The 16,970-nt window shown below is 34.6% G+C and overlaps 1 protein-coding gene across 3 annotated transcripts in view; it reads left to right on the forward strand.

Moving 5' to 3' along the window:
- The first annotated feature begins 3,951 nt into the window (after positions 1-3,951).
- Positions 3,952-16,970, forward strand: part of LOC109538215 (homeotic protein ultrabithorax) — a 178,424-nt gene continuing 165,405 nt past the window's right edge. For all 3 annotated transcript variants that reach the window (XR_007281770.1, XM_048667510.1, XM_048667513.1), the window contains exon 1: positions 3,952-5,006. Coding sequence is in view for 2 of the 3 variants with exons in the window: in XM_048667510.1 (XP_048523467.1) it covers positions 4,352-5,006 (655 nt within the window). In the remaining variant the exon portion in view is untranslated. The remainder of the gene's footprint in view (positions 5,007-16,970) is intronic.

Genomic DNA, 16,970 nt, shown 5'->3' on the forward strand with positions numbered 1-16,970 from the left:
TACTTGCCTAATAATGACTTATATAAAGCCGTAAAGTTACTTCACAAACCAACCGGCTCTAAAGTGTTTCATTATGGTTGCCATAATAAGATCGTAAAAGTACTATAAAATTCGGGTGCGCTAAACTCGACTCTACTCTGCGAGGCCGTAAAGAATTGGGTCTACCGAACATCCACTTCGGCACTTTTTGTATGCAAGAAGGTAAAGATATAGTTGTAAAAGAAACGTTTTATTCGTATTTGAGTGATCATAAATGTCACCAATACTAGCAAAAGGAACTTATGGCTTTCGCACACCGTAAAGCTTAACAAATGAGCCGGGCGCGTGCCAAATGCCATAAAAATTTTATGAAGGAATTACATAAACCACAACGATTTGTTTATACTATAATGATGATATTAAAAATTTTACGATTCTTTTATGGTGCTTATATAAACCGATGTCAATTATGATAATATTTGTTTTGCATTTAGTCAAATTTGATTTATAACGTGAAATATTCAGATAATTAATTCGAATATTTCCCTCGTATGATAATCTGGCCGTTTGAAGTGTGCAATTATCGAAAAATTACAGCGGTAATTGCACAGTGTGCAATTATCACTCAACGATAATTGCATTGTTTACGAAAATTATTTGACAGGTCTCTTTTCATGATGAATTAGACATCAAATAGCTTCCTGACATACCTAAGATATTCAAATTATATTTAATAAACATAAGTAATAAAATTAAAAGTGTAATAAAATATAATAGAAATAAAATGAATCCACATTCACTTTGTTTACTCAGGAAATAATCATCAAAATTACACTCGTGCATCAAAATAAACAGATAATTTTGCATTCGAGCTTTTTGTCTTGTAAAAACTGCATTCGTTTATTTTGACATTGGAACGAAAAAGCCCTCCTCCCTCGGAGTCGGGCTTTTTCGCCACAATATGAAAATAAACTCATGCAGTTTTCATGCAAAATTACCCGTAATTTTGAAGCAGTTGTGCAATTACCCCCGATAATAAGCGATAACTACTGGATAAATTATTGGCTTCTAATTCGTCTCAGTAAACATGAATAACTTTACAATTTGCTGGACTTCACATTTTGAATGAAGAATAGTGACACAATTAACATCACTGAGAATTTAAGGAAATTTTTAAGTTGATTAGTTATAATTTTGAGGACATTTTTGCCATAAACTCTGCTGTATTTAGTTTGCACTAACGAATATTTCCACGTATTGAGTAAAGAGGGTTCACCTCTGCTATCTTCAATATGGATGTTTTATAACAAGGTACACACCGTGGAATCAATGTTCCTTGTCGGAATCGACCTTTTTTTCAAATTTATGTTTTTTTTTAATAATACTAAAATGTTTATGTTGGTTCAACTTTTTGGGGGAATTTCATTTGTGAGCAGTTTCGGTTTTATCTTCCCTTACTCTTAACATGGCTGCACACTTCGGCAATTTCGTCGGGTTGCAAACAAGCATTCTTTGATTATTATTTATTCTATTATTGATTAATGTTATTAATAAAACTATTTTTCTAAATTTAATAACCTGCCTTACGTGTTCAGCGGGATTTGCTAGTAACGGTTTTATAGAGGTTTCACATTTTTCAACACTTTTTTTAGTAGGTTATTCAGTTTCCGTAAGAAAATGCTGATATTACACCACCCAATTTTCCCCGAATTATTGGCCAATAAAGTGGGCTACTTATTGAAGATCATACTGTTGGCCTCCATCGACATTTACATTTGAATGTAATTTTTACAATAAATTGGTTCTAACAATAAATTTCAAACTTATGTGTGCCAAGAGCCAAGAGCGAAATCCTTTGCTTATCCTTGCAGAGAAACGACTAATTTGCTTGATTAGTTTGCTGAAAAGATTTTCAGCATTTGAAACACAATAAAAAAAATAACCAAGCCCCAATTCCTTGTCACTTTATTTCGAGAATCGCTGAAAACCTCGTCATTGCACCCTAAAAGTTCCCAGAAAATTTGCGCACTCCAAGTTACACTAAGTATGCAATAAATTGTACCATTTATCTATCGCTTTACGCTCATATGTGGTGAGTTTCAGTAATTGGGCCGATTTAGTCGCCATTAAGTCGGGGTAAAGTGCGTAGTGTACTTTCTATTAGACTTGAACTAAGCATCTTTGATTCACTAATGTCTACCTTGCTATAAAATATCAATATATGCGCCAATTTTATAGATTGAAACAAAATTTTGAATGCACGGTTGTACGACCTTTCCTCGAAACTGATGCGGTTTTAGCATTTGAAGGCGGGCGTGAAAAATAATTTCTTTCTGATGTTTCGCAAACACAAGAAGCATCTTCAGAGGTAGTGTGCCCAAAGCTCATGAGAATCAATTCAGTGTCAGCAATCGAGCAAATCACCTCTGAGGATGCAAGCTACTTGTGCTTGCGCAACGATGCCTGAAAAACTGACCAGTATTGTTTTATGTTTCATGTTTCATTTTGGTTCCATAATTTGTACAATTTTTGGTTGTTTAAAGGTATATACAGTTTTCTTATGTACGTATATTGTGCAAATAACGCAACATTTTAATATTTTTTTGTCGTTTTACAAATTAGCTGGATATGTGAAATGCGTTAGAAGAATCGAAATTAATACGTATAAGAAACAGAAATATTTGTAAGTTATAGATGTTATACCTAGTTGAAAGCAGGAAAAAAAGATATTCTACAGACTTGAGCAGAAGTATTAGGCATATTGCAAATATTGGATAAATCATAAGAAAAAAAATTATTCAATGTTAGATTCAAATTTACTACATGCACTTTATAAATAAGTTAAATTTTTCATTTTAATATCTTGCTACTTAATAGAAACTTTCCACTGAACAGGAGTCGTTTTTTGACCATTACAGATATTATGACTGAGTGCTAACACTAATACTAAAAACTAAAACAATTTATTATCAGTAGGTATTTATAGGCACAAAAATGTTGATTTAAATAATTTTTCTTGTATTTAATTTTTGCTCCTAATACGGAAATGCGGTTTCTTAACAATTTTCACGCAGCTTGCAGAAAAACCTATTATATATGATATTTAAAATAATCTGCACTTTAATTGAATGAATGAACGCCAAAATTACAACTTTTATGGAATGGAATTGAAAAACCTCTACGATTTTTCAAGGAAAGTGAGCGTTTATTAAATGAGGCTTACGAAAATCTCGAAATGGCATGAAGTTCATTCGAAACGGTCTCAAGTATTAATTCTGAAGAGAATTTTACCGTCTTCGAGCAAGCAATATTCTTTGATGTGGCCCATTCGAGTGCTGAAAATAGTATGCTTTAGTTAGTTCGACGGTTTTCCGAGAGAGGCCTGTAGCAGGCAAACGGCCAGATCGCAATGTGCCGAAGAAAGAGCGAACTATTAAGAGGGGCGAAACGGTCCTGATATGGACGATGCAATACTTGCGCAACATTCAATGTGGGCGCCGACATCGTGACGAATGTGGACGCCATTGGTCCTTTTATGATCCCTTCCATTGTATGAATCTATTTGCGTCTTTATTATTCGCAATTCTGCCAATTGTCTCTCTTGCTCTCGCTGTATATTAGAGCTGTGCATAAAGTGTTTCAAACTTGCTGCTCATATTATATGGACTATTTAAGGTTTAAAAAGAGGAAAATTGTACTTGGCAGGTAATCTGGACGGATTTGGTGAACAAGGCTTGTTTGAAAGAGTAAGCTCCCAGGGAGCGGTACCTGCCGAGAACCTCTTAGAGGCTGAATGAGGTGACAATGAACCACATTCGATTCGCATTCGCTTTTGAAAAGTGGAGCTGGGTGAAAAAAACAGGTAGCGTTTTAGCGGCAAGTAATAATAATAGGCTATTAAAACAGCCGCGTGCTGCCGCGTAAGAGTGGGGAGGGGGAGAGTGAGAAAGCGCGACGAAAAGCGTAAGCGCGAATGGGCTGGGAATGTGTGGGCCGGAGTCTGCTCGGGTGCTCCAGTCCACAGTGGGTTTTCATCCATCCGCGATCCAACTAGTAAACGTTAGCATTGCCGATCTGACAATCGCGTGGTATACTCGTGCTCGGATCATTTATTGCCCACATTATTATAATTACGTCGTAACCATCATAATTACACTTAACATCATTAAATATTTCCATCGTTCGGACTGTTTCTTCATTCACAATGTTATTGGCACCTTTCAGTGATTCGAGTGCTCAATAACTGCCGCCCAGTGTTTGTTTACATTTTGTGAACGAGTGACAATTTTTTGTTGTAGTTTTATTTGTGTATGAGGACGCATCCCTCTCTCCGAGGGATCATATAGAATCAGTCAAAATTAACGCGGCAATCATGAACTCTTATTTCGAGCAGAGTGGCTTCTACGGAGGCCACCATCATCAGAGCACCGGCTCAGTAACGGGCGCTCATCATCATGATCCTGCTGCAGCAGCGGCAGCCTACAGATCGTTTCCACTGAGTTTAGGAATGTCTCCTTATGCCTCCAGTCAGCATCATCATGCTGCCCACAGTCTGCATCAAGCAAGACCGCCACAAGATTCACCGTATGACGCTTCAGTAGCTGCCACTTGCAAACTATATTCCTCCACAGATGGACAACAAAATAGCTACAGTAATGCGGTGACCAAATCAGACTGTTCGAAAGGCAATGCAGATCAGAACGGTTATGCCGCTGTGGTGGCCGCCTCAGAAGCAGTGAAAAATGCATGGCAAAATGCTACCTCTGGAGCTGGAGCAAACCTAGCTAACAGCCTCTCAGGACCAGTCCGTCCTTCAGCCTGTACTCCCGACTCCCGAGTCGGATACGGATCATCCGGTTTGATCGGAGGAGATCCTTCTACAAGTCCGGGAGCCGCTTCAGGCACGAGAACATCAAACTCTCTCTCGTCGTGGAATAATCCTTGTTCCTTGAATACTCCCTCAGCGCAACCGGTGGGCACCCATCAGCAGGCGAACCACACGTTCTACCCTTGGATGGCAATAGCAGGTCAGTCAGAAATGATGTACACAAAGTTTGATGGCAAAAAACCCTCTTTGGCTACCGACCGAAAAAAATATTTCCCAACACTGTGGCTTATGTATTGGCCTCTTTGGTATTTCTTCCATTTTTTCAGAAAAAAACACCCATTTTATTGAAGGAAATCAAAAAATGATTCCTCTTAACCAAAAGCGCCCATCATTATGTAATCAAGTTGGTAGCGCCTTTTTAACCCCGTGTCGAGAAGTCAAGTGCATGAATAATCAGGGTTGAACGAACCAAATTGGTCTCTCTCAAATGCTCCCGGTGAACGATCTGGCGCTCTCTTTTCGGTCCGCTGCATTTTCGTATAGCCCGGTCCTTTTGGAGCCGTCCACGAGGCGATCAGCTGTTAGAATAGCCTATTTCATGTTTCTATAGACCGGAGTATCTCTGAATTGTGAGCGATTATATAGGCCAGATGGAGTTTAATTGATTGCGGGTTAAAGGCCGAATGGGTTTATTGACTATGACCAGCTTTCGCATTCATTTTTACCGATTTTTCGGCAAAGAAATTGTTCAGTGTATGCTCAGAGTAATTAAAATCACTTCTTGGACACCCGGGAATGTGCCATATTTTTGAAGTCAATATTACCGTTTTTTACATTTTCAAGCTGAATATATTAAGTAATTATCGTTTGTGGATGCTATGAACCAAAGATCAAGAAGTATTTAATTAAATCGACTTAATGTGAATTGTGCTTATTAATCGGTACCAGTCAATCAAATCACTATGCTGTTTTATAACGAATTTAGCTTCTTAAAAAATCAGGCATAATTCACACCCATCATGTAATTATTTCTTTACATCTATCAAAATTCCAATATTATTTGGATGCAAATTATTGGCCAAAAAATCGCACATTTTTCACGCAAATGACTTGCGTTATCAGAATATTGATTACTATGCGTTGACTAAGAATGAAGCCATTTCGTTCAAATATTTAGTAGTATTTGGAAACTTAAAGTTGCTTTAAATTCATTGTCTACGTCTACCTTGCACGGAAATTTATTAGGAACAGAGAGAAGCTTCAGAAATACCTTAAGAAATATTTTGCTTGATGCATTAATATTCATGCTGTTTTCATCGTAAGAATACCTCATAAGCATGCACATGTCGAACACAAGCAACTCAAAATACCCATGTAAAAGTTGCGCAAGTTACTAGACACTTCATTAAGCAAACACAAACAAGTTTATTACAAATATTATGACGGTATCAAAATTTCACAAAAAATAAATCAACGGCAATGAAAAATGGCCTATCTTTAAACTGGCTTTTCAACTCTTACACAGTTACACGGTCGATTTACATTAGCAATATATTTAACTAACTGAAAGTCGGTACAATCTTAAGATGGGTTGACACTTTTGAACCAGTTTCCAGGTTGCAAAGTTACGCATTTCGTTTTAATAAAACCTGCTGACTTCAAACTTAAAAGATTTAGGGATTCAGATGAATGAATTTAACAGTAAACGCGCTAATGCTCTCTCCAAATGCAACCAGCTTTCATCTGAACAAAATATCCCACTGTTGTAAAAATGTGAAAGTTGGGATTTCCGAAATATCTACATTTTCTCAGTAATTGTATACGATCGCACCAACTCAAAAACACCGTTTTTTCACTAAACTATGTGGACGATTGCTGGTTTTGTTCCTTGAATCACGGTAGTTTCCATCGTTTAAGTTTTGTTGCTGATGTTGAGCTTCACTTTGTGGACAAAGCGCAAATCGGTTAATAGTTTTTGACTTAAAGTTGGTACAACCTTAAGATGGGTGTTATTGCGCTTAAAGGCTAACTTGCTCTTCTAACCACTCATTTGAGCTTTTTCCCAAAACTGAAACAATTTAATTAATAAAGTCCATTTTTCAAATATACAGGATTTTGCTAAGTACATTGTTTGCCTCATAAGAAGTCGATCTTAGCTTACTTTTATTTATATGATATAAATATAGTAAAGAAAAGAAAAAATGTCCGGCTTCTTTGCGATTGATGGTCAAAGTTCTTGGGTAAAATTTTGGGGGTTTCGGTACAAAAAGTACCAGAACTTTCTATTTGATGAATAAACTTGTTTTTTGATGCACTAGTTCTCTCTTGACATTTATGTGCTCTTTGTAAAATCTCGACAAAAAAACTGGTTTTTCGGCTAAGCGCCAAAAATGTCTTAAATTGTCAATTGACTAGAACAAATAATTTCAATGCGCAAAAACTATGAATGCGACAGTATTTTACAAAGAGCACAGAATGTCAAAAAAGAGTCAGTGCATAAAATTTTAGAAAGCGGATGAACGCGGTTGCTTCAAAATTGGAGTCTTCCATAGGAACAAATTCACATCGAGTTTCATTAAAATCCATCCTACGATTCTCCCGACACTTTAGAAGAACTTTTACCATGAATGGCAGAGGAGCCAAACATTTTTTCTTAATATAAATTCACTGAAATCGGCCTCTTGAGTCAAAGAATATCGCAATACTCTTTATTATGAGCTTACGGGACGCCATATGTATGTGAAGTGAATTATATAACCATCACTTCCCTTCAATGTACCCTCGACCCTACAATTATTTTTGGGTATAAACCAGCATGCATGGATGTATAGAAATTTAATTAAAGGTTCTGCCCATTTTTGACCATTTTAGGGGGTCCCCTACTGAGATGTAATCGGATTTTGCACATCAATGCTGCCTGCTATAATAGCGCCACTTAGCGGAGGGTTTCGTAGAGTTTCTTGACTTTGAGTTTATCCGTTTGTCATCAGATGGCCGTATCCCTCTTCTTCAGTTAACATTTTTTAATCAATTAGTTTTAATCAATAACTTCGATTGTTTAATGACTAACTAGAGGTAGGTATGTGATATAGACAAGCTATGGAAAATGTGGTCGCAAACATCCATTAATGGATAAGCAGAGAAAGAAGAAGAAGAATGACTAACTGAACATTTATTCATTAAAAAATTACCACTCAGTTTAAAACCATATTAGGATTTCGAACTTTTTTACTTTAAGCATAATTCGATTAGTCGCCAAGTTGATTTTTTTTAATTTAAATCCGGTAGCAAATATTTTTTATCATATGCTTTTTTGTTATTGGATTGGTTACCATTTTACATGTTTAGCGATAAATGCATACCTACTTTACTAAACGATGATTAGCCAGCCAATTCATCATTATGAAATTCATTCAGTTTGAAACGATATTTGTTGATGCAATTTTCTAGCGTCTCAAAAATATTGTTACCACCAATTTTAACAAAATCCACATCCTCCTCTGGTTCTACCTAATTAAATGCTACGTAATTCTATATGTTGCGTGTCCTTATATCCATATACAGAAGAGTTAGAAAACGTTTTCAACTAATACGATCCTGTTCAGAGTGCATTTCGACTTACTTAGAACATAAGTAGAACTGACCTAGATCAATCTTCTTTGAAATCCTCCTATGGCGTTGGACTGCGAGTGAATTTCACCCTGACTTCCTGTTGCCACTGTTCGGACCCTTTAAAGCGCGTGTAGTGCTGAAAAGGGTGTGGCATTATTCCGGAAGCATTTATCACCCTAAATCCGGATCTACTACGAAACAGGTAGATAATCGATTGTTTTAAGAAAGTGAAACATTTAGCACGTATTTTCACGTATAGCAATTCCGTCTGTTTGTAAATATTTAATCTACAATTTAGTACTGGTTATTTCTGTAAGGAAGTGCAACAGTATCTTAAGTTGCCTTTTAATTTTGTCTTGAACTGGGGAATTAACAGTCGGCCAACTCCATATGCATTATGTGGTTTGTTATATTTACCGAACAGTTATTCATTCGAGAACCCAGACACAACAAGCAGTGAAAACAGCAGGCCCAAAAAAAAATTTGTGAAACTGTAAGTGCAACATTGTATAAAACAGTCAAAAGTAACGACTTTCGATTTGAAAAAAATGCGCGTAAATGAACAGGCCATGCCAAATGAATTCTGTTGGCCCGGCTCTTAAACTGGTTGGTTTACGAGCGGGCCTCCGGGAAATATGATCGCTTTCTAAAGCTAAACAAAATACATTTTAACATTTCAAAACAACGGATTATTTTCAGTAACAGGGACGAGATTTTCTTAAATATTTCCATTAGTTCCTTTTTGTTTTGGGATTTATTTGCAATACATATTGGTCTGACCTGACTGAGTCAAAATAGCAGTTAAAAATTATTTGATTGTTTGAGACAGCAGTTAAACATAAAAAGTTGAAAACCGATATTCGACCACATGTTTTAAAAAACTTTGCATGGGTGGGTTATTGGAATATTGGAGTTTTTTAACAGCGAACAGGAAAATGGTTATATTTGCTGTCCACACATACCTACCATTAGCTGAATTACATACATATTGTTATGCATGCAACATAACGAGCACACAGAAGTGACAATTGAGGATTCTTCAGTTTTCATGCAGATTATTTAAATTTATTGAAAAAAATTGCAATGGATATCATGCTAAACGTATAAAGATATATTCCCCACATCTTCACCTCAAATATTTTGATAAATTGGGAGGTTTTTTAATTTCGGAAGGCTGATATTTTTGTCAACTATCAAGGCGATGGGTAGCAAACTTTCCACAATGAAATAAAAACATTCCACTTCAAATTGGACGAATGACGTACCTAATAGAAAGATGTCTCCCAGATTGATTTACCCCCCAGACTGAAATTGAACTGTGCAATCCCGCATATCATAAACAGCCAAATTTGCTTCATTTTGTTTAAGTGTTCTTCTACACTCTACAATTGTTTGCAAACAAACCAAATGTGTCCATTTGATTCCTCGACCTAATGGTATTGGTCAACGCTCTTCATGCCACATCATTTTTGATAACCATAACATTGGAAAAGATTGATGGTACATCGCTTAACCGTCCCCCTGTTTAAATGGTGCTTTGAATGAAATCACTTTTGCTTGCAAGGCAGTAACATAATAGGCCGCTCTGATGAGGCACATTAGACCGTGGTTCTGCCCATTTTTTACCTGAAGCCCCCTAATGTTTCTGCACATTAGTGCCACCTTGCTGAAACAGCGCCACTTGCGGAGGGTATAGGAATGATTCGTCGACCTTCTAGTTTTGGCATTTGCCATTAGATGGGTCTGTATGACTATCGGTCACATAAGAGTTTTGAGCTTTTATGAGGCTCTATTAGAGACAAATTATTTTCCTATAATATGGGGTTGTTATAATTACTATTTTAGCGATTCTTGGAGCAGGCCGAGTGTGCTCACACTACTACAAAAGCGGCTTGTAAATGAACAGAAATAATTTAGTTTCATTTATAATTTGTTTGTTAAAATTTCCCGCATTCTTCTGCTGAGTGTTGTTGCAGGTGTTGATTTGTGTGAAATATTACTATGATGGCTATACTATTAATTCCAAAACGTTAATTATTTTCTTTTTCAAACACAAACAAATCCATTTAATGATTACCAGGAAATCATAGTTAAAAGTTTTTGACTTTAAATCTTTCTGATTCTAAATTATATTATTTCCTGCCTATAATTTTGCAAGATTTATTTCATAAACGCAATTGGAAGCCGTTTTACAAGTTATTTTATCCATTATTTTATTTTATTTCGGTCAATTGGTCTTAAGTTTCGTTTGGATTGCATCCGTATTATTCGCTTCAACATGTATTATTTCTTCATTTGGTATTCTTACTAGTCCATTTTTATGATAGTAGGATACTTCTAGATCACATACTTTCAGAAACTGTCCATTAACATTATATTACAATTGCTCATGCTTATTTAATTTCTTATCGTCAATTGAAATCAATAATGTACTTGTTACTCCTATTAGATTCACTACCATTTGTAGCTCTAAAATTTTATTTAGGGAATATTTAAATGCAGTTTTTATCAAATGTCTTGATTGAGTGTGAGGGTGAATTAAAACTTCATAATTGCACAGCGTTCCATTAGTAATTACAGTAGAGCAAACTGGTATTATTTTTCTCAATTCAACTTCAATATATTATATTTTCTCAGTATTTAAAAGGTTAAATAAAACATTTACATTCATATAACGTTTCATTTTCTTTATGGAAAAAAGTTTTTGGGTAAAGTCTTAAACGAAAGAACCTTAGCCTGGTATGCATGTAAATATGAAACTTCTGCTCAATACGATTTTTGAACCCGATTTCAATGGTCTGTCTTTAACAGGAAATACCCATTTTTCCCCGGACAGATGACGGCTTTGATTCGCATATTCCCAAATAAACTAATTAGTTTTTGTTATATTTCTCAAGCAATAAATGGAAAACCAATTTAATTTTAATCACACCATCAACTATAAACTATAGCAAGAAGTGCTCTTAATTCAACAACATTAGCTGAAGAGGACATTTATGCAAAGCAGGAGAATCACATAATTGCAAAGCAATCCGCAGCGTGACCACAGAATCGTCTAAATCGTACGCAATCTTATGCAACTCTTCACCATTATGCCATAAAGGCGGGGTAATAGCTTTGTTATACCTGCTTCATTACTTCCATTCACTTTATTATTCCCGCTCTTACAACTGCATCAATCGCTAATTTTATTGAGTGTTGTTCGACCACTGGTCTTCACTAAATGGCAGACATCAAAACGAATGCTTTTTTAAATATTGCCTTAACTTTCAGTATGATTCGTGTTTATGTGTTGATTACCCGCAAATTAACGTTATGAGCAGGATTCATGGTACATTTGTTTGATGAATTAAGGGGCAATGCTGCAACAGCTAGTTCATCTTTGATGAATTCTTGTGGATTTTGACCAACTATGATCTATTTTTGACTAATTTTCGAAGCGGGGTAAACAATAGAGCCGACAAAAATGGGAAAGGGAAAACTTTATTTTAATTTAGTTTATAAATGTTACAAAAATTATATCTGAGCCACTGGCGATTACTAACCGACCAAAAATCCCACTGCCGGTCTCATGTATTCGGAAATCAAGTTATTATTTTATTATAGAGCTCATAAATTATCGGTTTTCTCGACCAGGTATATTAAGGTATCTGTGAACGAACTTTTTTAAATTTATGACAGTTGTAATGGCCTATGTTGCCGTTAGTTTTGGGCAACAGTCAATAGACTCTTAACATAATAACTTTATTATTATTGTGGGCTCGATTTCGATTCCGTACTTTTCGGTACAGTTAGGAATTTTTTTTAATATCTGGTGCCATTATCAATTTTTGAAAACGCTGACATTTTATGATTACAATGATACTAATAATTTTTTGTTTTGTTTCAGGTAACATTCTTCCAATCCATAGCACGTGAGTTATTAATTGGTGATTGTTTAAAGCGTACCTACAGGTATATTTAATCAATTAAAAAATATTTTTCAACAATTTGGTTAAATTGCCGCAATGACTGCATGTTGACCATTCATTGCTACGTGCTTTGTGTGGAATTAATCTCGAATTAAAACGTTTCGAACAAATTTCTTTGAATTAACATTCCTTATTTAATTAAATTAAAAGGTAGAATCGTGGAATGCTCCGGTTTCCTATATAAAATCGGCGAAAAAAACTTTTGCGCTCGCAATTTTCCTTCATACTCTACATGGCAATGTTGGTTTTCTTGTCGTTTGGCGAGCGATTTTAATAAAAATGCACTTCTTGAAATCAAAGCCACTGTATCTTGTCAACAGTTTAAGTAGACAGATATGGAAATAAAAAAAAAATTGTAAAAAAAGAAACTGAGTCGATCGCTAGGTATACCTATATACGCGCTTACATGTCAAGTTTATAATGAACTGGTTATATTGGCAAAAAATTGCAGTCTGCTTTACTTTACCGTTCGGGGATTGTTAATTAATGTTCACTTTTTAGTTAGAAAAATTTTGGAAAATGTTAGCACCGGCAAATTTTGATGATACTATTTTTGATATTTTTACACTTAACAAGTATTCATTTGGTTTGGAAATATATGCGTTCATCTGGAATCAAAATTTCACATTAAGGCGAATCTTAACTTTCTCCAATCTAACGCGATTTTTTAAATTAATTTTTGTTTGCTAACGTTGCTATATTATCAGAACACGCGAAAACCATTATAATTCCTTATTTTGATTCACTTTTTGTTATTATTTATTTTTATTATTTACATTATTTTTCTGCTTGAACAAGTGCTTGTTTGTGCACGTTTTAGTAAAGAAGTAAGTAAAGAAACCTCTAGTCAATTCTGTTACCGATAATAACAGTATCCCTAATGAATTAATGTAATTTAGAAAATTCTTTGTCCAGCTTAAACTACAAACAAGTACAAAATGTTTCATATTCAAATGAATAATTACATCAAACAATATTATTATTGTATGGAAAAGGATGGCATTAATTTAAATTCTAAATTATAATACATATATTGCAATCAGAATTATTTCATTTTCAAAAGTAACACTTTCAATATTCATTACATGTTTTGGAAATCTTAATGTGGGTCGAAACTTGTCGACATTTGAAAGTAAATCAACGAAATTTACACTTCAGTGTAAATTAACTTACTTCAGTTAACTAGACATTTCTCAAAATTATTATGCTAAGTCACCTCAAAAGTTCATGATGTAGGATTTTGGAAAAATAAATTGATTTCTTTTAAATTCATGTTTCTAAATTGGTTTCGATCTAATAATTTCAATTAATTTTATTACTTGCTTTTGTTATCTAATGGCAAAATTCAATAAGGATTTTTCAACGGCCCTGCTGAACCCAGAGTTGGCCTTTAGAGTAATAATGGGTCTATATGCCGGTGTTGGACCCTACTATTATAAAAGCGAGTTTTTAATGGCGACCCTGAGAAGAAAAGATCCCTGATATACAGGGACCCATTGAATATTGTGAAAATAGTTCAGGCTGGCAAAACCGTTAGTTTTCAGCGGTATGGCGTATTGCTAACATGAGCTCTGTCATTTTTTGAGCCTCGTTTAGAGTGTTTTTTTTATCGTTGTCGAAACAACCGAAGCGGTTTTACTAATTGGGCCATGATTGAATTAGTGACATTGTGAGTGATTATTATATAAATATCAGAGAAACTGTGCAAAAGTGTGTTTTGTGTGAATTTTCTGGAAAGTGTCAAATTTCAGCAAAATAATGGGAGCCAAAAACAACTGCGTGTGATTTAGAATTGTATACCGGGTGGTCTTCTTTTAACTCATATTTACAACGTGTTAATTTTCTTTATACACATAGCTTTTAATAACCCGAGAAAGAACCATCATTAACATGTTTTTATACGCTGTATCTTTTTACGGAAAACTCTTCAGATGGTGGTGGCATTCTCGATGCAATTATAATTGTGATAAGGCAGAAAAAGTATTATTCAAGTAGTTAAAAGACCGCATTGATTATGCAATAATGAATAAGTGTTAACTATTTGTTTCATTGATCTACAAGTAGTATAATTGGTTAATTAATTTTATGTTTATTTGCTTGAGATAACCATAAAACACTTAAGCATTCGCATAAGTTTACGAATAATCTAAAAAGCTCGCTGGTCTATAAATCTTCTATCAATTCTTTTCATTTTGTGGCATTTGTTTGTCGCTTGTACTTTACCAGAGCGGCTCGATTTGACCAAAAAATATTTAAAGATTCGTTTCAGAGAATTGTGGCATCAAACATAAAACAAAATCGATACAATATATTTTAGGTCTTATCCTCTTTTCAAAATTGTTGTAGAATTTACTCCAATAATTTGGTGTTCCTTGCCTCGAATCGGGTATTGATGAAAGTCTTGCTTGCATGCTGAGTATTTTCTGTTTGTGGCATTTTAGCAAATTTCTATTATCTGCTTAAATAATAAATGTAATAAATTGACTGATAACGTTTCAAAATCTTCTCCAATAATGGTGTAGAAAAGTTTGCCGCCATGAGGCAAAATAACTCGGACCAGCGAAAAATGGTTTTTGTGAATAACATGTTGCTATAATCGCATCGCCATCTCGCCAAATCAATGATTATTACCATCATTATGCACCGTAATAAACGCTTAGGTGTGGAAGGTACAATAAGTTGAAAAAAATTTAAAACGTCGGTCATTTTTTCAATTTTATGTATAGTCTTCAGATAATTGAGCTGAAATTGCAGAGTATTCCTGCTCACAGAGCTGCACTTAATTTTGTTATAAATTGTCCTAAGGAAGGTAGTAAATTGTCCGATGCATTGTCTCAGAATACTGAATAGATGTCGACGTGAAAATGTTTTAAAACTTCCCGTTGTACATCACGCCAAATGCTCTCAAATTAAAATAATTGTTTACGCCCAATTTTAGTTTACCCGAACAAAGTTTTCTTTCAAACTTGTTTTTTCTTCATAACTATGACGTTGAGAACTGGAGCACATAATTATGGCCGCTCTGAAGCATTTATTTTCGTCAAACTAACAATATAGATATCGAGAGTTGAAACAAAATCGAATCTTGTCGGGTTGTACCAAACATCCAAAAGCTTTAAAATTTCGCTTTTGTTGCGACATTCTGAGCATCATATAGAATAAAATTATCGACGCAGGTTGTTCATGATTGGCAAATATCGTCAAGCTGTTATGACACATCGGTGCATTTCACGTACGAAATACTCTGCGAATATGGCCACGGAGAGACGCCATCCGAATAAATGTCAACACTACTATAAACTTATTAACATGCATTGTATGCTAATCTCATATTTGGTTTAATTGTCCATATATTAACGGAGATACACCGGTTAATATAAATTTATTGGATTTTGTTTATGAGCTGATAATGATAGTACCGCTTTTTCATATTGTTATTATTACAATTAACTGTTCGCTATAAGTGTTGACGATAGTCTTCTACTGCTCAGTTTGTTGTCTTTGATGACATAACATGGATTTAATATTAATTGCATTATTATACTTCTATTTCTACTAACTGGTTTATGTTTTATTCCAAACAATATCATCAAATGTATAATTTAAGAGGTTATAATATCGACTGATCTGTTGAATCGATTTGCAACGACCAGGTATAACTAATAGTCGAAAATAGAAATTTGGGCTGTAAAGTTCCGTTAGGATCTGATCCAATCAGGAGAACAAGTGGGTAGTAAGATCGGTGTGTAAGCCAATAAAAGTAGTCGTTCGGTGTGAAATTATACTTGCAGCACACTTAATCTTAATAATTATATCAACCGTTAATCGGCGGCAAGAAAAGAAAATGCTAATATCGGTGTTTTTACATAAATTTTCTTTTCAAAAATGAAGTCGGTGATTTACAGCAGAGAGGAGAAACAGTTATTTCTCACACATTTCGTTTTTATTCATTTAAATATAATTGTTAGGAAAATAACGTTTTTTTAGTTTTGGAAATTGGGAAAAGCAAGTCATCTAATTTATTCTCATTTGCTATGTTGCGTCTCGTTTTCAGACATCGGTTTAAAGAAAGTAAAATGCACTGAATCCCGAAGAAATCCTGAATAAAGAAGTTTGTGTTTATAATCGGGAATTTCCCTTTCGATTAAAATGTGCTTCAGATATGTATACATTTTTCCTGTTTGTTAAAATATTTTTATATTGATTTTCCATTTTAAATTTCTAACCGCTTGACGTTTTTTCGATTTTATGAATTTCTAGTACACGACCGCAATAAGAAATCAAGACCATGCATATGTTTTCCTGTTCAGATGAAATTGTTGCACTATGAACTGCAGTAAACTGTTTTTCGACAATCTATACATTGAGCGTGTAACGTGAAATTCGGAACAGCGTATTTAAATTGCATACCTTTCTATAGTTAGCTCAGAAAAAAACTTATCTTCATGAGAAACTGGAATTATAATAATTGTAAATCTTCTCAAGCCCCATGAATATTTAGTCACTTTTTATTAGAGCTTTCACATTGTACCGCTGTGCATAAATTCAAGTTCAATTTCGTTCATTTTATTACATTAGAA

This window comes from Dendroctonus ponderosae, unplaced genomic scaffold, assembly GCF_020466585.1.
Source record: "Dendroctonus ponderosae isolate FM_Combo_2020 unplaced genomic scaffold, Dpon_F_20191213v2 Dpon_F_20191213_1, whole genome shotgun sequence".
NCBI lineage: Eukaryota > Metazoa > Arthropoda > Insecta > Coleoptera > Curculionidae > Dendroctonus > Dendroctonus ponderosae.